Source organism: Microchirus variegatus, assembly GCF_963457635.1.
Source record: "Microchirus variegatus genome assembly, chromosome: 10".
Classification (NCBI taxonomy): domain Eukaryota; kingdom Metazoa; phylum Chordata; class Actinopteri; order Pleuronectiformes; family Soleidae; genus Microchirus; species Microchirus variegatus.
The window spans coordinates 16,565,660-16,590,557 of record NC_139811.1 but is presented as its reverse complement, the minus strand read 5'-3'; the positions used below and the strand labels follow the sequence as shown (position 1 = coordinate 16,590,557).

The window sequence follows — 24,898 nt, the reverse complement described above, 5'->3', positions numbered from 1 at the left end:
CTCTACTATATTTATATGTATTAAAATGTTCTACCTTCAAAGTGAAAGAGTTCATAGTTCAAACCAACAGGAACAATTTCTCAGAAAAGTGCCCTGAATTTAGGGCGATGAAATATCCACGCAGAGCTCACCCATTTTAACATCACCTTCTAATGTTATTTGTGTTTGTGTCTGTGCATCTTGGAATTAAGTGTGATAGTGATGGCTCAAAATGTTCAGAATGTAATGTCTCTTTGTCTGCCACTGCCTGGTGGTAAACTCGGCTCATAAACCTGCTCATGTCCAATTGAATGTAAAATATTAAAACCTCAAAAACAGGACTTAAGTGAGTACATTCGTATTAAAGACAAGTTCACAGTCATTCCTTAAATCAAATGCACAAGAAAAAACATGTTCAAAATTCACATAACCTCAGAAAAGACCAGCCACTCTTTCCAAAATGAATCAGGTAAATACAATGTTCTCCCAGTTGAGTTTTCAGTGACAGTACAGACCATCGTCACTTTGCATCTTTACCTTCAGAGTCCCTCTGCTTCATTGCCTTTAGTGAAAAGAAATTAAGAATATATATATGTATATGAATATATATATATATATATATGCATATATATATATATATATATATATATATATATATATATATATATATATATGTATATGTATATATATGAATATATATATATATTATGGCATGCCGTTCAGGAAATTAATCTTTGAATATATATAATGAAACCTTGAATATATTGAATGAAACCTTGAATATATATAATGAAACTTGAATATATTGAATGAAACCTTGAATATATATAACGAAACTTGAATATATTGAATGAAACTCGAATATATTGAATGAAACCTTGAATATATATAATGAAACTTGAATATATTGAATGAAACCTTGAATATATATAATAAAACTTGAATATATTGAATGAAACTCGAATATATTGAATGAAACCTTGAATATATATAATGAAACTTGAATATATTGAATGAAACCTTGAATATATATAATAAAACTTGAATATATTGAATGAAACTCGAATATATATAATGAAACTTGAATATATTGAATGAAACTCGAATATATATAATGAAACCTTGAATATATATAATGAAACCTTGAATATATTGAATGAAACCTTGAATATATTGAATGAAACCTTGAATATATATAATGAAACCTTGAATATATATAAGGAAATCTTGACTGACGTCAGACTTCACGGAAGTGACTGCGGCCATATTGTGTAACGAGTGGATGCTGCAGCAAAAAGTGACAATGAGTCAGGCCGCTCGCAATCTCGTTGCAGCAATATTAAACAATGAGGACATCATTAAGACACTGGCGAATGCGTGTGAAAATCCTCCGATACACCTGCTCAATATGCTGCCCGTTCTTCTGACGAAGAAGTTCGCTCCCTCTTTAACTGTGGCAGACCGACTACAACAGCTGTTTATCAGGCCAATCTCAGCATGCCTTCAACCTCACAAAAGTGCCCCAAAACAGCCCCTGTGTACAATCTCCGGCCGTAGCCCAAGACACAAGCGGTAAGAATAGCTAGGCTTTATTTAAAACTAGATGAGGGCTCTCAGTAGATTACATATAAAGATATACATCATATTCTATATCTCGGTGGAGCGGATGATGAGCCCTGGTAACAGCGAATCCTTCATAAAAAAGCAGAACTATTAACGGAACACTCTGCTGTGTGTATAGGTCTGTATGGTTAGCTTGATTTAGGTTTCAGGTGATTTAATGAAGGTAAACACAGTGAATGGCCGTGCGTAATGGCACTGCGCTCTGACGCGGCACTTCTCCGGGACTGGAGAAGCTGCTGCGACTACAAGGATTTGTGAAATGAAAGAGAAGCTCTTCATATATTGTTTGGACATAATACGAATCACCCACAATCACAGACCAATGCAGGCTGAATATTTAGTTTAATATTGAACGTATTTGATGATCGGCGACACATTGTCAGTTTGACAGCGGATTGACAGACAGACAAATGCATAATGAGATTATGCCTTACGGAGAACATTTCTATGGAATTAAAAAAATATATTACTACATTACTGCTGTGTTTATCACTGTAACACAGTTTAATGGCATATATCAACCACAAAATACATACATGAATACAGTGTAACTGTTAAAACTGTCTGTCTGTCAATCCGCTGTGTGAGTAACGTGCCCAAAGCTGACAATGTGTCGCCGATCATCAAATACGTTCAATATTAAACTAAATATTCAGCCTGCATTGGTCTGTGATTGTGGGTGATTCGTATTATGTCCAAACAATATATGAAGAGCTTCTCTTTCATTTCACAAAATCCTTGTAGTCGCAGCAGCTTCTCCAGTCCCGGAGAAGTGCCGCGTCAGAGCGCAGTGCCATTACGCACGGCCATTCACTGTGTTTACCTTCATTAAATCACCTGAAACCTAAATCAAGCTAACCATACAGACCTATACACACAGCAGAGTGTTCCGTTAATAGTTCTGCTTTTTTATGAAGGATTCGCTGTTACCAGGGCTCATCATCCGCTCCACCGAGATATAGAATATGATGTATATCTTTATATGTAATCTACTGAGAGCCCTCATCTAGTTTTAAATAAAGCCTAGCTATTCTTACCGCTTGTGTCTTGGGCTACGGCCGGAGATTGTACACAGGGGCTGTTTTGGGGCACTTTTGTGAGGTTGAAGGCATGCTGAGATTGGCCTGATAAACAGCTGTTGTAGTCGGTCTGCCACAGTTAAAGAGGGAGCGAACTTCTTCGTCAGAAGAACGGGCAGCATATTGAGCAGGTGTATCGGAGGATTTTCACACGCATTCGCCAGTGTCTTAATGATGTCCTCATTGTTTAATATTGCTGCAACGAGATTGCGAGCGGCCTGACTCATTGTCACTTTTTGCTGCAGCATCCACTCGTTACACAATATGGCCGCAGGCACTTCCGCGAAGTCTGACGTCAGTCAAGATTTCCTTATATATATTCAAGGTTTCATTATATATATTCAAGGTTTCATTCAATATATTCAAGGTTTCATTCAATATATTCAAGGTTTCATTATATATATTCAAGGTTTCATTATATATATTCGAGTTTCATTCAATATATTCAAGTTTCATTATATATATTCAAGGTTTCATTATATATATTCAAGGTTTCATTATATATATTCAAGGTTTCATTCAATATATTCGAGTTTCATTCAATATATTCAAGTTTCATTATATATATTCGAGTTTCATTCAATATATTCAAGTTTTATTATATATATTCAAGGTTTCATTCAATATATTCAAGTTTCATTATATATATTCAAGGTTTCATTCAATATATTCGAGTTTCATTCAATATATTCAAGTTTCGTTATATATATTAAAGGTTTCATTCAATATATTCAAGTTTCATTATATATATTCAAGGTTTCATTCAATATATTCAAGGTTTCATTATATATATTCAAAGATTAATTTCCTGAACGGCATGCCATAATATATATATATATATATATATATGTTTGTTAATGCAACAATTCACTGTATAAAAATGTGGAGGATGATACAATACCTGTTGAAAAATCTGAAGACCAATGTAGTCCTTCGCCAAACTTCTCAGGTTGGACTTTCCACCCAGCTTGCATCTGACATAACCATACAAGTTGGCCCATTGCAAAACCAAGCCCATCGACACAACAGCCTGTGAGACAAAATCACAAACATTATCACAAAACGTAATTTCCCTATCCCTTTCAGACTGACAGACATAAAACTGGCATCCATTCACACACAAAAAACAACAAAACTGACCAGCCATTTAATCTCCAAGGAGAAGATGGTGGTGACCACCATGAGGATCCAGAAGATGGGGCACACGATGAGTCCAAGCCAGAAGATCCGTGACTCAGCGCTGGTCGTTTTCACACTGTGTATCTGTAAACAAATGTAAACAAGGTTCTGTCTTGTCCAATGATACCAGTGTGTCACATGACAATGCAGTTGTTTCATGTAACACTACCCTCTTTTGTCCATGCTGCTTCATTACACTGTAAAACTGTTAAAAAAAACAAAACACAAGACAAATACTGACATGATATTAGATATCTATCTGGTGAAATAATATCACTATTATTCTGTAGAAAGCAAGGTATTTGCTGCCATGGTCCAGTTTAACTGGTTAATTGACTGTGATCCAGCAAAGCTAAATGGAGTCCACTGCAAAACAGCACATGGCTCTTCTACTTACCTTCTTAGACTCAAACACCCAGTGGCTCTTTCCATCTTCGTCCACTTGATTCCACCAGCGAAGGCCAACCAACAACCTGCCAGAGACATTCTTAAAGAAGAAGAGAAAGAGAAACAGTGTGAATGAAAACAAGGTACTATGATTTAGTCTGTTATAAACACCAGATACACTCACTGGCCACCGTGCTAGCTATGCAGAACACATAACAGAGTAGGAGTGGCATTTAGTGTCGTCTTATGCTGCTGTAATCCATCTGCTTCAAGGTTTGATGTGATGTGCATTCATGCATTCAGAGATAATCTCCTGCATACTGTATCATGGTTGTAACATGTCAGTTGATGTTGCCTTCCTTTGGTCTTCAATGTTTGGCCAGAAAACTGCTGCTCACTTGATATTTTCTGTTTTTCAGGTAAAGCAAACCCTAGAGCAGAGGTCTGAAAATCGGAGCCCATGCACGCGTCCCGCCACTTAACATCATGTCACAACAGTTTGTTTCCGTATGCTGTTTTTTAAATTAGGATTCATTTAGCATCTTAAACAATTTATTATTGTAAACTATACATTGTTCCATATCAACACAAATGCTTTTGTTTTGAAATTCTGTAAAATATCATTATATAAAAAAAAATATTTGTAATATCTCAATATAATTTCAAGTTCATATCGCCCACCCCGACTGAACAGATGCCTTTGAGACCCCTAATTTAGACATAAGACGAAACACACACCTTGACAGTCCAGAAGTCACATGACAGCAGGAGAATGATGGCGACCATACAGGCAATGAAACGGCTGCTAAAGAAGTCACACAACAAGTACACTACAATGGCACTTATTCGGAAGAACAGGTGGAAGAATGACGCCAGAGGATGCCTGAAACAAATGGAATTGTTTTAATCTTTGCAGATTAAATGGACCAACTTTGGTCAGAATATGGGACAGGTGTCTCCTTAGTCATGAAAGCAGCTAATCTTACCTAATGTTCGACTTCCTCCGACTGCCGTGGTCATGTTCTTCGCCAAAAAGTGGGGCGTCCTGAGAGTCCTGAAAAAAAGAAAAGCATTTCCTAGTGAACGTTGAAGCGCAGAATAACTACCTGTTTCCGCTTGATTCGCAATTTACGTCTCAGAAATGACCAATGTTTCAAGTCTAAAACATCACTTTAGACTCGCATCGTGTTCAATTAATCACAATGTTCTCTTAATCTACAGAAAATCCAATTTGAGATGATTTACCTGTCGCAGCATTCTTTGACTGAGATACTTCAGGATGTACTTCCTGGTGACGTGGATGTAAACAAACCCTTGTGCTAAGGACCCCAGGTGAGTCTGGCTTCACATTTGCCTGACTGAAATCTAAGCCCTGTGTGTGTACTGTAATATATAATATAATATAATATATATAAGTAAGTAAGTACTTATGGAAATATGACACTTTTTTTCAATTTTCATTGAATTCTGCTTCCATTACTTATACTTTACATTAACGTGTTGGTATCTTTGTAATGTATTCTAGTTTTCAAAGTGCTTAACTTTATATGATTATATTTTATGGTGCTTGATTTTTATCTTATTCTTATCTTTTACTTCTTTATGTGTACTAAGACAGAGCCTCACATAATTTAATTGTACAATGACAACAAAGATATTAATAATTTCATTTTAGTATATATTTTAGTAAAAAAAACAAAAAAAACATTAATTTTACCAGCACTAGCAATTTGTCACAACCTACACAACTGAAAAATGCTCATGTCCATTAGCTTTTATTATTAACTCAAGAGAAGAAAATAAAAAAAAATGGGGAAATAACTTTTGGTGTGTTTTTAAATATATATTTATCTTGGAAACAATACTTATTAAAATAATTAATCAAAGTGAATATAATGAGTGAGTGCTCTCTTAACGTAGGCTCGGGTGGGTAGATTTAGCTGATAATCAGAGTTCCTGATAATACATTTTATTTAAAAAGGGCTTTTTCTGGACACAAGGACATTGGACATTAAAATCCTAGGACATTAAAACATAGGATAGATTAAATGATGATGAACGATTACATAACAACAACAATAATATTTAATATCAACAACAACAAAAACATTCCTTTTCATTCAGCTGTTTTATTATGTGCATTCACAGCATGAAACATTAAATTGTTCAAGATCAACATCAATGAAAAAAAATTCAGAATACATTTTCATTTTCGTCACATTTACAGGCTGTATGAGCAACAATATTAAAGGACTCTCTTATCTCACTTATCACTTATCTTAACAACACGTGATCATATTCTTCAGTCAACATCTACTTGAAAAAAAAAATAATGACTTTCTTTTGTGGAGAAATAACAAAAGCATGTTGGAAACAAAGTACCTCTAACACAGTATAAAACAGTTTCATAATTTCAAAACAAAACAAACATATAGCTTGACAAACTGTTGTGTTACGAGGTCAGTAAAACCTCAAACAGACTGGCGACTGAATGCATGCGGTAAAAGATGCCAAACGGAAGGGCAACGTTGACGACTGCAGCCCATATGTCAAAGGTGTAGAATTCCGTTTCTGCGTCGTGGTCGAACTGAGGACGAGCACCGAATGCTGGCATGATCCACAGCTGTGGATGCAAGAGACAAGAGAATGGGTTAAAGGGACAGTTTGTGAATTTTTGAATGGTGCATTTGAGGCAGCGAGGGGAAGTTTTACTCACAATGACGTTGCCCAGCAGCAGAAATGCAGAGACCTCCTTTAACACCCGTCTCTTCCATGACAGTTTGTGTTTGTGCTCGGTCGTGTGTCCGTGCGCATTGTGCTCTGCGGGCACTTCGCTAGACTTTTCACCCATGTTTGATTCCTCGAGGCCGCTCACATCTTTGCCTGGCTGCAGCACATATGGATTTGAAACCACAGTGACTGGATGCAACTCATGGTAGGGCTCCCGATGCAGGCCTTGGATTATGAATAAATTCTGCAGGCCCAACTGGATTATCATCAGGACAGCCCAAGTCACATTAAGCCTATTTAAATAGCCTTTGGCTCCGGTTTCTATCATGGCTATAATAGTGAAATAGCTGATGATGAATTGTCCCAGTGAAGCTCCCACCAGCAGCCCCACATCCAAGCTGCGTGTTGGATTTTTCTCGGAATTATGCTCCCTGTGGTCTGCTCTGTAGGCTACACAGCCAATCACAGTGGTGACGGACATCGTGGTGACTATGACTATGTTCATGGCAAAGTGCATCATTATGGCTCTGTCTTTTACACTGTCGTACTTGCTTTTGTTTGCCATCTCCATCTCATATGCTATAAAGGTTGCCAGACCTGCAATGACTAAGAGAATTCCTGTCACGGGACCAATAAATACTTCTTTCGGATGAATTTTTAATTCGTGATGGGGGTGATCATCGACTACCCGGCCGACATTTTTCCACATGACATAGGCCATGGCAGAAGCAAAGAGACTGTACTCGATATTGAAAGGGTACAGATAGTAGTAGGCCTCTTTGAAGAGGCTGCATGAAGTGTGGCTGCACTTGCAGCTGCTGTCTCCATAACTTGCTGTAAGACAGAACAGAATACAGACAGTGAGATTTTTTCTTCTGTGTTTTTGTGTTTTAGTGATTTAATCTACTTGATAGCTTAATTGATTACCTCTACTGATGTACATGTTTCTTCCAGAGAGTTTAGTGGTGTTGCTGTCATAGTCGGGAATGACTGTTTGGTGAACGGATTCCTCAGTAACCGCTGTCATCCACACGACCAGGTTTGTGGAGAGGGTGAGCATCAGCCCACAGCTACAGGGAGGATGAGGGTAAAAAAAGGCAATTACAGTCACAAAATATACATATTATATATATATATACATATATGTGTGTGTGTATATACATATGCATATACATATACATATGAAACAAAAACTTTAGCAGAACCTAAACCTGAGCCTAGACTTCAGACCTTGTTTTTCTAACCAAAGAGCATTTGATATACTAAGAAACTAGACCAACTAATAGATGATGAAAATAAAAAGTTGGCCAAATTCTTGTTAATTTAAACATAAATACAACAGTGAATGTAATAAATTCCTGCAAAACCCATTTTAAAGGGTAGTTATTTTTTACGCCAGACCCAACGAGTGAAAATTGTCACCTACCGTGTTAAATTCCTTTGCAGCTGCACACAGTCCTTTGAATGGACCCAAAAGAAGTATGTCTGCAAAATAATTCCAAGATTATCTTAATGTTCTACAAGCTCAGAGACTTTAGTCAGAAATGTGGCCTTATGTAACGTGCTGATACTTTAGACATGTTTACCTGCACAATTAAAAAAACAAATTGCACCACGGGAAAAGCAACCTTAACACCAGAGTCACAGTGGAGGTAGCCCACATAGCTGGCTATCTTGAAAATGTCCATGATAATGCTCAAAATTCCAAATAGCACAAGTCCCCCTGACAGAAAAAGAACACAGAATAGGAGACACATTTAATTCCATTGACACTTTGTAAGTAAAATGCTAATATTGTAATAATAATTCATAACAATATTTACCTCTGAGCCATATTGGTCCAGCATGGGAATCCTTGAAAAGAACAGCATCTTCATTCCTGGCCACAAAGATGGAGTAATAGATCATCCAGATGGACGTGAGGACGATGAGGATAATTTGGAAAATCTGCAGGTCCGTAATTTTGATGTCAACTTTGTTGTGTGCAATGCCACTGGCCAAGGCACATCCCGGCAGCAAAATGTTTCCACAAATGACCACAGACACTATCCATCCCCAGTTTCGGCTCGTCTTGCTCCCAGCTGCGGCGTGAGATTCGTTCAGATCGGGTTCACATGTGACCGATGCTTGACTCGTTGCACTGATGTTATTGGACAGATGGACCTCCTCCACCTCCTTGTCTTTGGCCATCAGTCTGCATGGTTCACAAGGATTGTCGTCCGTCAGACACTGGCATGGACGACCAGTGCTCAGACACATGGTTCCCCTTCCTCAGTCGGTTCACAAATGAATAGTTTGTCACATGCATCTGGCCACATACGAGACATTACAGGTTTAACAGCTACACCCACTGGCTGGCTCCCTTTAATCACAGATCCCGCCCAGGTGAAACTTTTCCATGAACACAAAGTCAGCGTAATTGTCACCCTGTCAGTGCTACACAAAAGAGCAGTTTCAAATAAACAAATGGGATTTAATTTCCTTCTCTTGTGCCCCTTGTTTTGCCAAGCAATGCATGATAACAAGGCTGTAATGAATAATAATACACATATTAATGTGGGTTAAACAATTTCCCTGAAAAAGTTAGCAAAATGTTGCTCTCCATCTCTGATAAAATGTGAAATAAAATGTGTCGAAATATAACACGTCAACAACAATAATACAAAAAAAAAAAATGCTTTTACTCTTTGCCAAGATCAGGCAGTTCAACAAAGCAGTGACCTTATGCAAATAAAGAAAAGGTTTAAGCTTACCTGATGTAGTCTGATCCTAAGAAGCAGTCTGGCGCAGAATGAGCGTGGCTTTTATACTCCTCCAAAGCCACAGTTGTTTACTGTACAGAGTCATAAATGTCAATAAATCTGTTATTAACAAAACCATATTATCCCCAAACACAGTGTGTTGTGCACTAAATAGTCTTGTGAAGTTCAAAAGATGTTTCCAAGAAAAACATTTTCTTACAATGTCCCAAATACAAAAACCGGTTCCTTTTCATATGAACAGCAGGTTTTTTGATTTTGGACAAATAGATTTGAAATGTCAGTCTCTTACTTCAAAGTTTTAGCAGTGTGCACAAAACAAATATGAAAGTCAACATGCATACTTTGATCATCAACAAAAACAGCACACTTTATTTTTTCTTAAGTGCTTGAAGTCGAACACCTTGAGGTCTTAAATACTATTCATAGCTTAATGTCATGTGCCTGTGGCTATCTCCTCAAAGCAAAATGCATAGATAACTGACCACTATCTTTCCCTATTGTCATGTAAGTTTCACTTGGGTCATACCATACATATCTGGGGACCTCGGTTTCTGAGACACTGGTTAAGCATGGTCAGGTTAGATCAACGCCACAGTCACATACTTTCAAATGGCAGCAGGTTTTTCCCAATTCTTCCATCAGTAAGGGGAATATACATGCCAAAGCTACTTCTTATTTTTTTCTTCTTTTTTTTTTTTAAAGTTCAAATATGAATGTATGGACAGTGTGCATACAACGAAACTGATAGTGTGTGGTCAGTGCCGATTACTTTACTTTCTTTGGAGCTTTTAGGCAAATGTATATCCTTTTCAAAGGGGTGTGGCTGACTGCAGAGGAGCTTTTTTTTTGTTACAACTCCATCAGGAAATACTCCATTGTTCAACTTCAAATTGCATATTGTGTCTTACTGGCAACAAGTTCAACATTAGAACAATGGTTTATTGAGAGGAACACGGAAAAATAAAGACACTTACCGCCACAGTGATACTTTTACACTTAGAAATGTGTTCATAGTTTCCTGCATAATTATGCAATTGCAACTTGCAATGAATAGTCCAGTCATCAACTACCTATTTCATTAGTTTGGAGGAATAAAGTTTGATGAACTATGTTATACATTCAAATATAAATATATGGCTTTAGATATTATGTAACAAAAACGTAAATACCCATAAGGTTTTAAAGTGTCTTGGCACTGACAGGACAACAAGAGTCTCTTGTGTCCCATGAGAAAGGGGAACAGAGACAACAATAAACAAATGCAATGCCCAGACTTCTTTGTTCCGAGTCTGTTTTGGACCACGCCGGCCACGGGGAGCACTATAAGCGCGCTGCGCGCTCCGTGGTGGCGTCCCTGGATACCAGCGACGCACTCTGCCGGTGTGGCTCCTCCACCACCGACGAGGAAAGCTATTGAAATTGGGACACCGCGGGACAAAGGGGCACCGTTGTGCGCCCACCACATGCCCGCATGACGACGACGACGACGGCGATGATGGTGGACTTGATGAAGCGTATTGGAGCCGAGCAGGGAGGACTAATTCTGCACCATGAATGACAGGTACCACAAGGCGGCCCGGGACGGCTACCTGGACCTGCTGAAGGAGGCGACTCGGAAGGATCTCAACGCACCGGATGAGGATGGCATGACACCGACATTATGGGCTGCTTATCACGGCAACCTGGAGGCTCTGCGGCTCATCGTGGCGAGGGGGTGGGTGGAAAGTTTATGAATCCGGTAGAATATGAGTGCGCAAAGCTTAGTAACCACGGCGACGGTTGTTATGGGTTTGTTTGGGGACGTTCATTGTGGTAATATTATGTTGATTTTGGTTTTATAGTAATTGTATGGTAATAGTGATGGGACATGTGTGGGACATTAGGAAGGACGGAGTTCCACTTAATAGTGTAATCATTTTTGATTCGGATTCCCAAACATTTCCATATAGCCTACACTGAAAGTACTAGTATTTGTAATTACTAAGATATTACCTGGACTTTGGATTTAACACAATATTTCTGTAATATTATCCCCCACACACACACCATGATTTACTATGCTGCTTGGAATAACATTGGAAATAGGATGGCACAACCATAATATTATTTCCCATTACACATTTATTACCATACTATAAACATGTTCTGTCATGCAGTGTTACCTGGACACTACATCACGTTCAGTAATTATTGTAGAAAATGATTTTGGACAGATCTGACCAAAGCTATATGGTGAGCCGAACACTCGTAAGATATTATAAATCTTATAGAGAAACACACAGCTTTGTGTGGTGTACATTCAAAGTTAAAACTTCAAGAGTGCTTTTGAGGTTTCCCATCATGGTGATAGTTCTGTAACTCCTTGTGGAGGTCATATATGTTGGCTGTTACTGATATTATTATGACAAAAAGATTGGACTATTCATTTTGGAAACATTGAAGGCACAACAATCGTGATCCAGGTCCAGTGTAGTGCAGCTGATCGACCGTCATCTACACAACATCCATGTTGGCCTACGAAGTTTAATTCAAAATCATGATTTAATAGATAAACAGTGCACATGTATGTTTTAGAAGGAGCCTCCGTGGCAAAAAATATGAGACACCTGTGTTTAATGTTTACCTTTAATCGTGAAATTCAAGTTCTTTTTATTGACTCGGGATATGTGCTGTTTGAAAAAGTGGAGACACCCTTGCGTGGTTTTCATGGGCAGTTGTAATGAGGAAACATCCAACAGACCATTCGTCGTCTTCCCATCTTTTCTGGCTGACCTGGTCAGAAAAATTGGCCCATTATCAGCTCACTTAATTGACTCAAGTTCACTGTAAAAGTGAGTCAATATCCTTTATCAGCATTTCAGGCTCATTATCTGCGAAATGTCACGATGAAGCCAAAAATCGAGGCTCATTGTGTTCATTCATTCATTCATCTTCTACCGCTTTATCCTCCACATGAGGGTTGCAGAGGAGCGCTGGTGCCAATCCCAGATGAAATAGGGCAAAAGGTGGGGTACATCCTGGACAGGTCACGGTCCATCACAGGGACACATAGAGACACCCACTCACTCTCATACTCGGTACCTATGGTCAATTTAGATTTTACAATTTACTTAATCCCCAAATCTGCATGTTTTTGGACTGGGGGAGGAAAGAAACCCCACGCACACTCAGAAAGGCAGAAAAGCCTATTTCCCACGGATTGTGAGCATAAACAAGGATCTGATGGTATCTGTCTTCCTGGGACATATTGGTTCTGTATTGATAGCACAAAACATAAACTCTTGTTTGACATGAGGTCCTAAAATGAAACATTAACAGCTGTCATAATGTTTCGCAGAGGCACCAGACTCGTTAATGCCACTTCATAATTTCATGGGAAGGTGCCACGCTCTTCTCTGTCTGGGAAATATATTGTATTGGGTCGTCTTCAGTAATATCAAGCTGTCAAAGGAGGCGAAGATAAAAACAGCCCATAATGTGATAAAACGCAGGGCGGGAATAAGTGAGCAGAACTATCACAGCTGCGGTCAGCATTTTACTAGGACATACGTAAATTATGACACATAAAGCTGTCATGGTCGATGATCCCATCTGATGACAAGCGTGTTTGAGTAGTGAAGGTGATCAATGTTTCATCTTGACATAAAAATAATGTACATAGCTTACCACTGTTTATCTTGTCTTGTCAGTTTATAGCATGTGAGGACATTATCATTATGTTCCCTCATATTAGCCGGGTTCCTTTGTTTGACCGTTGTGTTCTATGCTGTCATCTTTTGCTCGCCACACACACACTCCATCACGGACTCACATCTGTGATCCTAGAGCTAATTCTGTCTTTGGAAGTGTTTGAACATAGACCTGTAAGAGCAGAGGGCTGAAATCAGAGTTGGACTTCCCCAATCGCTGCCCGGGTTGGGTCTGGCAGAGCTGACACACATTCCCTGTGTGAAAACATTACAACACTGTCCATCAATAATACATCTGCACCTCAACATCAGCTTCGTGTCATCACATCAAATATTTAGCAGTCTGTACGTGGCAACTTTGGAGGAAGGAGACTGGACACAACACAGTTCAGTAAACATGTCCACCCCAGCTGTAACAACAACTATAGAGGAGCCTAAACTAGAAAGAACATGTATTAATTAAAATGAATTACAGGCGTGACGAATCTGAACATTTGAACATCAGTGATTATAAGAACGATATAAGAAATATTTGTTTCGAACAGTATTTGAGTCATGAGCAAGTACACAAGCTTCTGTAGAGTTAGTAGATTTAATTTGATGAAAAAAGAAAAAAAAAAAAAAGTAAAAGTTCCATATGCCTCTGTTGTTTATATCATCCCACCAGCAGTAAACACTTCATGTTTTGACTCATGGAATTCAGCATGACATCACTGCTCATGCGCTATTGTGTTTTCGGAGTAAAGTGCAACCTAGTATTCAGCTGTCCCTGAAACTGGATACAGGTAGTGTAGCAGTGGTGCTGGCAAGCCTGTGGTCATATTACAGACCTGCAGCAACAGTCCAGCACATGCAGAGGTGATGCTAAGGTCTTGGGCTGTCAGCCAAGGGTAAATATTGCTTATATGCAAAGTCCTTGGCCTGCGTAATTATAAATGTTGTGTACAATTGTTTTACTGAAACCACCCTCTTTGCCAGGTGGTTAATAAAAAAAAAAAAGGTTCACATGCTTTGTCGCTCCAGTTGTACCCTATCAAGGTGCAAGCACTGTACCTTTAAAATGTGTATATGTGCTTGTTTGTACCTCTAAAGAAACATTTCTGCACCCCTAGTGACAAAAATGTACCTGCACACACTAGAGAAAGATACAGTGCTTGTACCCTGATAGGGTACAACTGGAGCGACAGCAAAAGGTACAGTGTCGTACTTTGATTTCTTAGTGTGTATGGTTGGCCAACCATGACAGGTCAATGCCATGGTTTCTCAAAAGTAATATGCAACTTTAAGTAAGTCATATAAACAGTGGATCAAAGAGGGGAGCTTTATTTACAATCTATGTTATAGATACATATTCTGCGAGAATTAAGGTTGTATCTCATGTTTCCCATGACCCACAGAGGAAACCCTGACAAGTGTGACATATGGGGGAACACGCCACTTCACTTGGCGGCTGCCAACGGTCACCTCAACTGCCTCTTCTTCCTCGTGTCTTTTGGTGCCAACATATGGTGCCTGGACAACGACTACCACACGCCGTTGGACATGTCCGCCACAAAGAATCACATGGAATGCGTCCGCTACCTGGATTCCATCGCGGCCAAGCAGACGGGCCTCAACCCAAAGCTGGTGAGCAAGCTGAAGAATCGGGCGTTTCGCGAGGCCGAGCGGCGAATCAAAGAGTGCATGAAGATGCAGAAGAAACACCACAAACGCATGGAGCAAAAGTTTCACAGGGATGCTTCCGAGGCCTCTGCATCTGACGTCATGAGTTTCTCCAGCTACACCGGCAGCTCTGTTAGCCATAAGTTGCGCCACTTCAATGCTGCTACTGTCAGTGTGCCATATTCACAGGTCAGGAACTTTTTATTGGAATATAAACAAGTTATTGCATTTATTTCACTTTTGATACATATTTTCCTAAAGGAATGACATGTATATTTCTGCAATTCAGTTTGTCACCAACTGCATAATAATACTATTCAGTGTTACTTCGCTGATCACATACTGGCTTCTTTATGAGTGTTTACTCTTTGTGTCCCTATCCTGTTAGGCTACTCTCCATGCCACAAATCGAGGGAAGACGAAGATCCAGAGGAAGCTGGAGAAGAGGAAACAAGGAGATGGGACTTTTAAAATCTACGAGGACGGAAGGAAGAGTGTGCGCTCCCTCTCTGGACTTCAGCTTGGCAACGATGTCATGTTTGTCAAACAGGGGACGTACGTGAACCCGAAGGACCGGGGCCGCCGCAACATTCGCGACATGTTCCCCAGAGACAGCGACGATGCCATTTCACGTGCCATGAGCGAGCCTGATCTCCATGGGCCTGATATGGACTATTCCGAGATCAGCACTGACTCTGGACATGATTCCCTGTTCAACCGTCCTGGTTTGGGCACCATGGTGTTTAGGAGGAATTATTTGAGCGGGGGGCTGTTTGACCTTGGCGGTCGGGATGAGGCCAGTGGAGAGATGCCAGTGAGATTACGCAGTCGACTACAGCAGTATCGGAGTCATGACCAAGATAGCATTGGCAGTGCACGCAGCCTACAGGAGAGGAACGTAGAGGAGCTGCCCTGGGATGAAGTCGAATTAGGGTTGGATGATGATGATGAGCCTGAAACGAGCTCTTTGGAAGTTTTCCTGGCCACACAGAGCATGAGCGAGTTTTACTCAATATTTAAAAGAGAGAAAATTGACCTGGAAGCATTGCTTCTGTGCTCTGACTTTGATCTTAAGAGTATCCACATCCCATTAGGGCCGAGGAAAAAGCTCTTGGATGCCTGTAAGAGGCGGCTGGAAACAATAGAGGACCCCGACTGTATCGAGGACACCGAATTGTGACTGCTTTTACAGTTCAGTGAGGAAGGTATCTTAGCAGTCACGTACTGGAAACTCCAGCACATTGGATTTGATATGAAGCAAAATATGTGTGCCAACTTTCAATGTAAACTTGAGGTTGCAGGGAGTTTTCTATGGAGGAGGAACCTCCATGAACATAATCACAATAAATAAATAAATACATAAAGTAGGCTTGCCCATCAATACATTGCTCTTTAGCACTCCCTCTGTTCAGATCTGTAAATTGTACCTACTTTTGCAGTCAGTAACACGTGTCGCTGACCCACATTATCAGGAAAACATAGCTCTGCCAGGCGTCAGTTATCAGTTATCAAGGAAACAGATGCTCATTTTGTATTCAGGTCAGATTACTTTTCCAGTACGGAACAATGGTCCTTTCCTCATTACTCAGAAAGTAAAGTAAAGTATCACAATCTCACAGTCACTGATATTCAATGCAGCGGTCTGGAGTTGGGTTCATAAAAAAAGAAGAAGGTAAAATTGTGCGCATATGTTTACTAAGCACAGTGAGCACGGTGCAGTGTTGAGAGAATGTGTTGGGAGTGTGTTCACCTCTCGTTTTCACTCGTGCCCTGCAGTAAATGGTCTTAAAGTGGACAGTCAGTGGACCACTGTAGCTCAGTGGTGATACGGCAACAACAACAAAAAAGAAGGATGCAGTCAACATGAATATGTAAAACAAAAAGTGATCATTCTTTTACGGTCTTAGACACAGAAGGATAACTGGAAAAATCCCTGTATGTTGGTCGATTGGAGATCCCCGTGCTGCATGGTTTAACAATCTGAAAGACTATTATAGAGTGTAGTGCTCTACTGTTTCATTGTATGCCATGTGGCATAGTTAACAAAGAGTCAATTGTGGGGTCTGTGTCCCCTAAATGTGTTTGCCCCTGTGGGGTAAAATCCGACCATCTTATGTGCCTGCATTGCTTGTGCCTGTGCATAAAAGTGTCTTTTTTGTCTCCAAATAAATCTATGACATTAGCTTCACTGTAATTTGTATTATTTAGTTTTTATACGCAATTGAATTATTTGTTTTGTTCGTCTTCCAATTGTTTTATGCAACCTAATTTTACACTTGACATTTATAGTCTTTTTTGGGTATTTTTAGTAGGATTCTTTGTACAAATATTATTTTTTTAATGCTGTAAATGATTAAGATGGCAGATCCACATGTTTTGCTCTCTTTACCGAACCATACCTGCTATATTTCATCAGCCCAAGTAAAAATGAAGAGTGAGATGTGCCTTTTAAATAGCAAGGCCATAAAAACCTTGAAAGGAAACTAGGACATTTGTCCTGAGTCACATTTCTGGATATGTGAGAGAGAAATGATGTAATATTTATTCTAAAATTGCATAATAACTGCATAAAAACATGCATGAAACATTATGGGTTACATAATGATGATATGCTTGGGTATTTCTTATCTGTCTACCAAAAAATGTGCACCAAAGCTGAAATGTATCAATTAAACATAAAAAAAAGCATTAGATGCTAAATAATAATAATAAATTACAAAATAAAGCTGTATGTGGAATTCTGCTGAGAAACTTTGTCATTGGGCAAATTCAAAAAAATAAACAAATGCTTTCTCATCAATCTATCACTGGAGTGTGGCTAATGCTCTGTTTTGTCTACAGGTCAGAAAACATACGGTCTTTGTTTACAAAGCCATAATTTTGCCTCTGGCGCTTGCCTGTGACGGGGAAACAGACACTGGAAAACAAAGAGTGGAAAAATACTTCTTTTGGCATTGTGCAGAAGTCAAGCTGTCAGGAAGCTTTGTCACAAGATAAGCTGTGTTGTATGTAAGCCTCTTGAATTGAACACAACCATGTTTCCCATGTACTAAATGACACAAAGTAAAGCAAATTGGACATATTACATTTATAAATTATACATAAGGTCTTATTCGGTTGTAGCAGAGAATGTAAAGACAGTGAAGTAGTGTTTATTTAGCTATAGGGCTAAATAAATGAGAGGATGTCCATTTCCCTCCCCAGCTGCATGATTTGCTTGTCATTTCCTCCCCAGATAGCTGCTATCTGATGTGTGTGCTTTGTGAGGCTGAATACAGGGCAAAGAGGACAGCAAAACAAGGGAGGGGTGCAGCACTGGCAGAGCACATGCCTTAGGTGTGGTTTTAAATTCTTTTCTTATTCATCTATTAGGGTCTTCAGATTGCAGGAAAGGACGCAAAGCAGGTTTGAGGTGACTAAGGAACACTGAAACATGACAAGTATCAGCAGCACGGAGAATCTGAAGGAGGCTGAACACGGCGACAACATAAACGAAGAACCGCAGGAGCCGACGACTCGCTCGGCTGACTCTCTCCACCCAGAAGATGATGTGTTGTGCGACTCCTGCATGGACAACCCCAGCAGGGCCGCAAAGTCCTGCCTGACCTGCCTGGTCTCTTACTGCGAGGCCCATCTCAGACCTCATCTGGAAAACGTCAAGTTTCAGAATCACCGTTTGGTGGCTCCTCTCCACGACATTGAAAGTCGCACTTGTGAGCTGCACCGGCTTCCTCTCGAGCGCTTCTGTCTGCTGGACAACTGCTGTGTGTGTCTGCAGTGTGAGGTCCAAGAACACGGAGGGCACTCAATGGCAATCATAGTGGAGGCACGGAAGCAGATTGAGGTCTCAAACTTACTCATGCACACAATTAAGCCTTGTGTTCAAGAGCGTTTTATTAATTTTGGCTCCTGTAAGGAAGCTGGTTGTTACCAAAAGGTCAAGGTGTTACTTTTAAGTAATACCTGAATATATCTGTTAGCCTAAGTTTTTTCTGAAATGTCTAATGTTGGCCCTTCAGAGTAGACGTCTTTAACAAAAGGCCTCAGTCTCCCAGTTATCCACTCTGTCTCTCCTTTTTAAGGGAAGGTGTGTGTTCATGCCTCATGAAACTTAGATAACTTGTGTTTGCCTTTTTATCGTTATCTTGACAACTGACACTTTACACAGTTTGTTTTACTGTTAGCAACTGTTTATTTAACCGTTAACCGCGTTTTCTTTGATGAAAGTCATTGCCTAAGTCATGCTGAGAGGTAATGTTCCCAAATAACTTAGTCATGCTCAAATGTAATGTTTGAGCTTTTTTTTTTTGGTTATGTTATTACATCATTTGTTTGTCGCACCTTCATACTAAGTAAACCTGCTTAAACTGAATCTCAGCCTCCGTGATTCTCTTCATGGAGTCACACACATGCCAGAGTGTTGCTGGCTCCACTTTAAGCTAATGATTTGTTTTCTTGAAAGTACAAAAATATTCATTTAGAAATTTTCAAGGTGTACCCTGCCTTCCGCCCTGTATCAGCTGGGATTGGCACCAGCCCCCCCCCCCCCCCGTAGAAGATGGATGGGCTAACATTGGTTCCTTACACATTTGAAAACCTGATACACTGTTTTTGACGATTGTAGGTTGAGATACAGAGGAAAGAAGAGGAGGTCAGTCAAAGTGCTTCAGCAGCCAAGAAGAAGATTGAAAAACTGCAGAACAACAGCGACTTAATAAAGGTATAGACATCTGAAGCAATTCACCAGAAATGCCTGATTCTAGTCTTCAGCTTTTCTAATCTCGCTCTGTCTCCTTCTTTAAGTCCTCAGTGCAGGAGAGCCGTGCACTCGTTGAACAGCAGTTTGCCCGGGTGCAGACGACTGTGGCGGAGGCGATGAAAGGGGCAATGGATGTGCTGGAGGGAGAGCAGAGACAAGCCCTCCGACAGGCAGACGGCATCCAGGCACATCTGGAGCAGAGGAGAGCGGAGCTGATGAAAACGCTGGCTCACGTGAACAAAATGTCCAGGATCAAGTCTGACGTTGACTTCCTGCAGGTCCAAAATACAGTAAAATTGGATTGGGATGATGTGACTGAAAGTTGGTCTCGCACAGTAGATTACCAAGCTGTCAATAAGTTAATGTTAGGGATATCCGCTTTTTTGTACCCGACACCGATATCAAAAACTCGAGTATCTACCAATATTATTTTAGACCATTTATGAAGCTGTTAACACATTTGTGCTGATTCATTTTAAAAGACGTAATTCTCCAACTGGAGCCACACGATTGACGCAGTGGTTAGCACTCTTGCCTTTACAGCAAAAAGACCCGGGTTTGAGCCCCGGTTGGAACAAGGGCCTTTCTGCATGGAATTTGCATGTTCTCCTCGTGTGAGTGTGAGTTTTCTCCGGGTTCTCCGGCTTCCTCCCACAGTCCAAAAACATGCAGATTTGGTGAATTGGTCACTCTAAATTGACCGTAGGCGTGAGAGTGTGAGTGAACGGTTGTTTGTCTCTATATGTGGCACTGCGATGGACTCGCGAACTGTCCAGGGTGTGACCCCGCCTATCGCCCTATGTCAGCTGAGATTGACACCACACGCCTCGTGACCCTCCAGGGAAGGATAAAGCAGTAGATAATGGATGGATGGATGGAATTCTCTGTGTAACAAACATGACTTGGTATTTATTTATATTTCTACAGCCTGTGCATAGTGAAGCATGCAATATATAGGATTTTTGGACTGTATCGAATTCTACATTTCTATCTGTCCGATATCCGATCCAGTGATTTTGACCAGTATTGGACCGATACCGATACTGACCGATTCCCATCCCGAGTTTAGATTTTAAAACATCATACACGTTGCCAGTATGTTCCAATAAAGCGATTGAGAAATAATTATACCGTAAGGTCATCAATTCTAACGGTGGCTTAGGGCTTTTACACAGTACTGTATGTAAAATCATGAATGTAGGTGAATGTTGGTAACATTTAAGCCACTGTACAAGAGTCATAGACTTTGGTGAAACATCATATGATCTGCCACTCGATGAGAAAAGATCGAGTTTGTTTGATGTGTCCATATTGACAGTGTAAACACACGCTTTCGCAAGAACTCGAGCATGACGACGTCACTTCACACCGTGACACCTGATACATGTTACGTGGATTTGTTACATGCTTTACTTCTATTTGTTCCAGGAATACTCCGAGTGGAAGAAAGGAGTGCCAGACACATGTCTGCCCAGTGTGTACATCAACTGCATGTACCGTTTAACCTCATACCTTCATGTATTGACTGACATGACGCAGGAGCTGTGTGAGCTGATTCTCTCTTCCTACAGAGACAAACTGACCATGTTTTGTCAATGTGGTGAGTGTTAAATGTATTGTTTCCCCCCCCCCCACACTTGTATATACACACAATATACACTGAAATAGTGATGTGTGTGTTTGTGGGATCATATTGAGCCATGAGGCATGGATTGCCATGACATAAACATTAATTTTCCCCAGATAAATGAAACATAATGACTTTAGTGAGCCTGTGACCTTTTCACACCGAGTCCCCACGGCCATGAAATGTGATAAAGACGTTCCCCTCAGGATTGATTCGACTAACTTTGATTGGCCCTTGGTTTTTCATGTACGACCATCATCAATTCAAGTGCCCGTAAAACAAATTGCATGCTCACTGTCAGCTCTACATGTTTAGCTCAAAGCTAATTCACATCCCCATTTGTTCAGCTGTTTTGGAATGCAGTTATTAATTGTGTTATCATCCAATATTCAGTGCATTGCAGAGCACCTCACGAATAACCTTTCTAAACTATAGGCCCTAAATCCCTGAAGCCAGAAACCGAATTGTCACCCTCGGCCGATCCTGAGACCAGAGAAGACTTTTTAAAATGTAAATACAATGATTTCTGATACTAATTCTTCTTAATTTGACACATACAGTAAATGGTCATCATATTCAACTTGCTTTCCATATGCCTTGTAGATGCAAGGAGTTTGACTTTTGACCCGGACACCAGCCATCACTTCCTGCGTATAACAGAGGACTATAGAAAGCTCACCAACACCAGCCCCTGGCAGCACAGCTACCCAGAACACCCTGGACGCTTTGAGTATTGGCGGCAAGCAATGTCTTCACAGAGTGTTTACTTGGGGAGGCACTACATTGAAGCAGAACTGAGCGGGGAGGGAGCTCATGTAGGAGTCACATACAAGAGTATTGATCGTAAGGGTGAGGAGAGCAACTGTTGCATCACAGGAAATGACTTTTCTTGGTGTGTGGGAAGGAACAGCCGAGGCTTCTTTGTCTGGCATGCTGGCGTGGAAACGCCTGTGGATGCGGGAAATATCAGAAGAATTGGCTTGTATGTTGACTTTCACCTAGGCTCTGTGTCTTTCTACGACGTAACTGCTGTAATGACACTGCTCCACAAATACCAGGCTGATTTCATTGAGCCCTTATATCTTGCTGTCTGGCTGTCAAAGAATGAAAATGTCGTTTGTCTGGTTGACACAGAATGATGTATAATAATTATAATAATATCATAAATATATCAAAATATGTAATTCACCAGGTTCCACCGCTGTGTGTTTGAATAGACAGCAAAACAGTACACTGTAGATATTTATTGAGGTTGCATAACACGTTCAATCCATGGCAGTGAAGATTAAGTTTAACACCATCTAGTGGTAACTCCACAACATCAGCATGTTGTGCAGCAGTAGGTGTGTTAGGAATTTACTGCAGTTGTAACTTTGCTGCTCTTAAATGTGACATTAATGATGGGAAAGGTACACTTGTTTTATTTGTCTTACAAGTTCATTCAGTTACTATGACTGTCAGCATATGTGTGTTTTTAATCACATCTCTGAATTATTACAGATAAAACCCGGATTTATTGGTGTGGAAGGTGTGTAAAATCATAAAGTTCATACGAAAAGCACTTTGGAAATCATTTACATCAAGTTGATTGCAGCTTCAGGCATTAAAGTCTGTTTCATTCTCATCAAAAACTGGATTTACAAAGTACACACCACCTGTCTGAGTAATGGAAATTGAATTATTGGTGTCACCCCCATACAGACTGGGAATATTAGGCAGCGTGTTGAGGTTTTCAAACATTGGGTTAGCATATCCATGGTCGAGAGGGCCACCAAGTTCCCCAATATCACTATTTCTCTTAAAGCTGCTCAGAGAAAGCCTCACTGACGGCATTCGAATAACACCCCTGCGAACCAGGCCAACCACAATGAGAACGAGTGCAATAACAATTAAAACTCCTAGCACAACGCCGACCACCATTCCTACACTGCCTGCAGACTGATCACTGCTGTTGCCAGAGGAGGCTTGAAATTCAGCCTCAGTGATTCCAAGGCTGGAGCCATGAGAGCGAGCATCATTCAGTATGTCCCAGGCCAGAGCCTCTGCCTGTGTACCAACCCCTCCATCCAGAATAATCACCTGGATCTCAGGTGAGGCACCGAATGGAAATATCAGCATCAAACGCTGTGACCTGGACACTTTAGATATGCCCAGCTGGATGGATTTGTATTGTGGCAAGACAAGAAAAAGGTGATGGATCCGTTGCCTGTAAGTCTGCATGTTGAAACCACTGGAGTAATGGACGGTGACGATGGCGCCGCACACCTCACAGCAGTGTCCAACAGGGCTGAGAGGCATCTTACAGTCCAAAGCAGCACATTTGACACTGCCGCAGATCCGCTCATGGTTTACGGAGTTCCCACACTCGCAGCCAGAAGGGTCCCCGCAGCCGGGATTCCCAACAGTGACTGCAGAAGATCCGTGAAACTGCAGCCGACCCGTGCGCGAGCTGAGATACTGTGAAAACTCAGACCCACTGTCAAACTTCTGCCCAAGCACAGACGCAGATCTCACAGGAATGCTGGACTGACTGGAGCTGGTGTCCACTTTAAAGGAGGAAAGAGCTTTGAAAACCACATCGTCATACTGGCAAGGGACTGTCTCTTCATGGACTGAGAACAGGACATTTCCACGCTGCAGATCGTCCAGTGTTGCAGCTCCCTGCCAGAGAGCTGGATCAAACCACTGCAGAGAGTCGGAGTCTTTGAATTTGGTTGTGACACCTTGTCCACAGCCTGGCTCTTGTCCCAGCAGTACAAAAAACCCAGCTCCTGAATTCAGAATGAACTCCCCATCAGCTGGCAACCACATCTCCTTCACGGCGTGCAGAGTCTCCACAAACACAGACACTTTTCTTTGGGCTGAAAACTGAGCGATGTCATTGCCACACGGAACTGCTCCTTTGTCCCAGTTGGTCTTATTCTCATAGTTGGTGTCAGGGATCCACTGCTTGTACAAGGCGTCTCCTGCCCCGACAAGACAGAGGAGAAGGAGCGCGTGCGGTGGTTTCAGCATCCTGAATATTTGTGACAGACCAGCAAAGCATTCAGTGACCTTTGTTGCCAACCTTGTGACTAGCACCACTGCATGTTAACTCACAAATGCTGAAGCAGGTGACATGTGAAAGATTAACATCTCCTGCAATAACTTGCTGAAATTGCTCTCTCTTTTGTCCACATAAGGATATGCGTTCAAAATACCCCTGATGTGAAATAATCTAATTAGATTATTCAGTCCTGATACTATGACTGATGACAGTTTTAATTCAGTGTTCAGTGTTCTACTTCCACTTTGAAATCAGCCCGGACACTTTTTACAGCATGTTTTATACATAGATTAAGGGCCAATTCCAATTCCTATCTTAACCCTCAAGCTCAACCCTTAATCTTAACTGGGCCTCAAAGAAAAAAAAGTGTTGAGGG

The 24,898-nt window shown here is 40.7% G+C and overlaps 5 protein-coding genes across 5 annotated transcripts; 2 read left to right on the top strand and 3 right to left on the bottom strand.

The window, feature by feature from the left end:
- Positions 1–425: 425 nt before the first annotated feature.
- LOC310933360 (Golgi apparatus membrane protein TVP23 homolog B-like) lies at positions 426–5,092 on the bottom strand. The gene is made up of 5 exons (XM_083896832.1): positions 4,986–5,092; positions 4,258–4,347; positions 3,822–3,944; positions 3,583–3,711; positions 426–541 (listed from the first exon to the last, which is right to left on the bottom strand). The coding sequence occupies exons 1-5, from the start codon at positions 5,031–5,033 to the stop codon at positions 500–502; spliced, it is 432 nt and encodes a 143-aa protein (XP_083752958.1). The 5' UTR covers positions 5,034–5,092; the 3' UTR covers positions 426–499.
- A 1,607-nt stretch (positions 5,093–6,699) lies between these two features.
- LOC310932884 (proton channel OTOP2-like) lies at positions 6,700–9,236 on the bottom strand (the record flags this gene model as incomplete). Its single annotated transcript, XM_083896271.1, has 6 exons — positions 6,700–6,870; positions 6,964–7,811; positions 7,905–8,047; positions 8,404–8,462; positions 8,564–8,700; positions 8,801–9,236. 6 exons carry the CDS (start codon positions 9,234–9,236, stop codon positions 6,700–6,702), a joined length of 1,794 nt encoding a protein of 597 aa, XP_083752397.1.
- A 2,053-nt stretch (positions 9,237–11,289) lies between these two features.
- On the top strand, positions 11,290–16,270 carry ush1ga (Usher syndrome 1Ga (autosomal recessive); the record flags this gene model as incomplete). The annotated part of the gene is made up of 3 exons (XM_083896807.1): positions 11,290–11,453; positions 14,826–15,279; positions 15,479–16,270. The coding sequence occupies 3 exons, from the start codon at positions 11,290–11,292 to the stop codon at positions 16,268–16,270; spliced, it is 1,410 nt and encodes a 469-aa protein (XP_083752933.1).
- Positions 16,271–18,491: 2,221 nt separating this feature from the next.
- On the top strand, positions 18,492–22,864 carry LOC310933237 (tripartite motif-containing protein 16-like). The gene is made up of 6 exons (XM_083896672.1): positions 18,492–18,934; positions 19,715–19,810; positions 19,894–20,127; positions 21,278–21,449; positions 21,912–21,986; positions 22,080–22,864. Exons 1-6 carry the CDS (start codon positions 18,524–18,526, stop codon positions 22,613–22,615), a joined length of 1,524 nt encoding a protein of 507 aa, XP_083752798.1. The 5' UTR covers positions 18,492–18,523; the 3' UTR covers positions 22,616–22,864.
- A 208-nt stretch (positions 22,865–23,072) lies between these two features.
- amn (amnion associated transmembrane protein) lies at positions 23,073–24,506 on the bottom strand (the record flags this gene model as incomplete). The annotated part of the gene is made up of 1 exon (XM_083896997.1): positions 23,073–24,506. Exon 1 carries the CDS (start codon positions 24,489–24,491, stop codon positions 23,073–23,075), a length of 1,419 nt encoding a protein of 472 aa, XP_083753123.1. The 5' UTR covers positions 24,492–24,506.
- Between the last annotated feature and the right edge of the window lie 392 nt (positions 24,507–24,898).

Coding starts and splice junctions, on each gene's coding strand:
- LOC310933360 (XM_083896832.1), bottom strand. CDS start 5,033: ATGGTCGCCATCATTCTCCTGCTGTCATGTGACTTCTGGACTGTCAAG. Junction 4,348..4,985: donor GTGACTTCTGGACTGTCAAG/GTGTGTGTTTCG, acceptor TTCTTCTTTAAG/AATGTCTCTGGCAGGTTGTT. Junction 542..3,582: donor GTCTTCAGATTTTTCAACAG/GTATTGTATCAT, acceptor TTTTCACTAAAG/GCAATGAAGCAGAGGGACTC.
- LOC310933237 (XM_083896672.1), top strand. CDS start 18,524: ATGACAAGTATCAGCAGCACGGAGAATCTGAAGGAGGCTGAACACGGC. Junction 18,935..19,714: donor AGGCACGGAAGCAGATTGAG/GTCTCAAACTTA, acceptor TGACGATTGTAG/GTTGAGATACAGAGGAAAGA. Junction 21,450..21,911: donor GACCATGTTTTGTCAATGTG/GTGAGTGTTAAA, acceptor TCTAAACTATAG/GCCCTAAATCCCTGAAGCCA.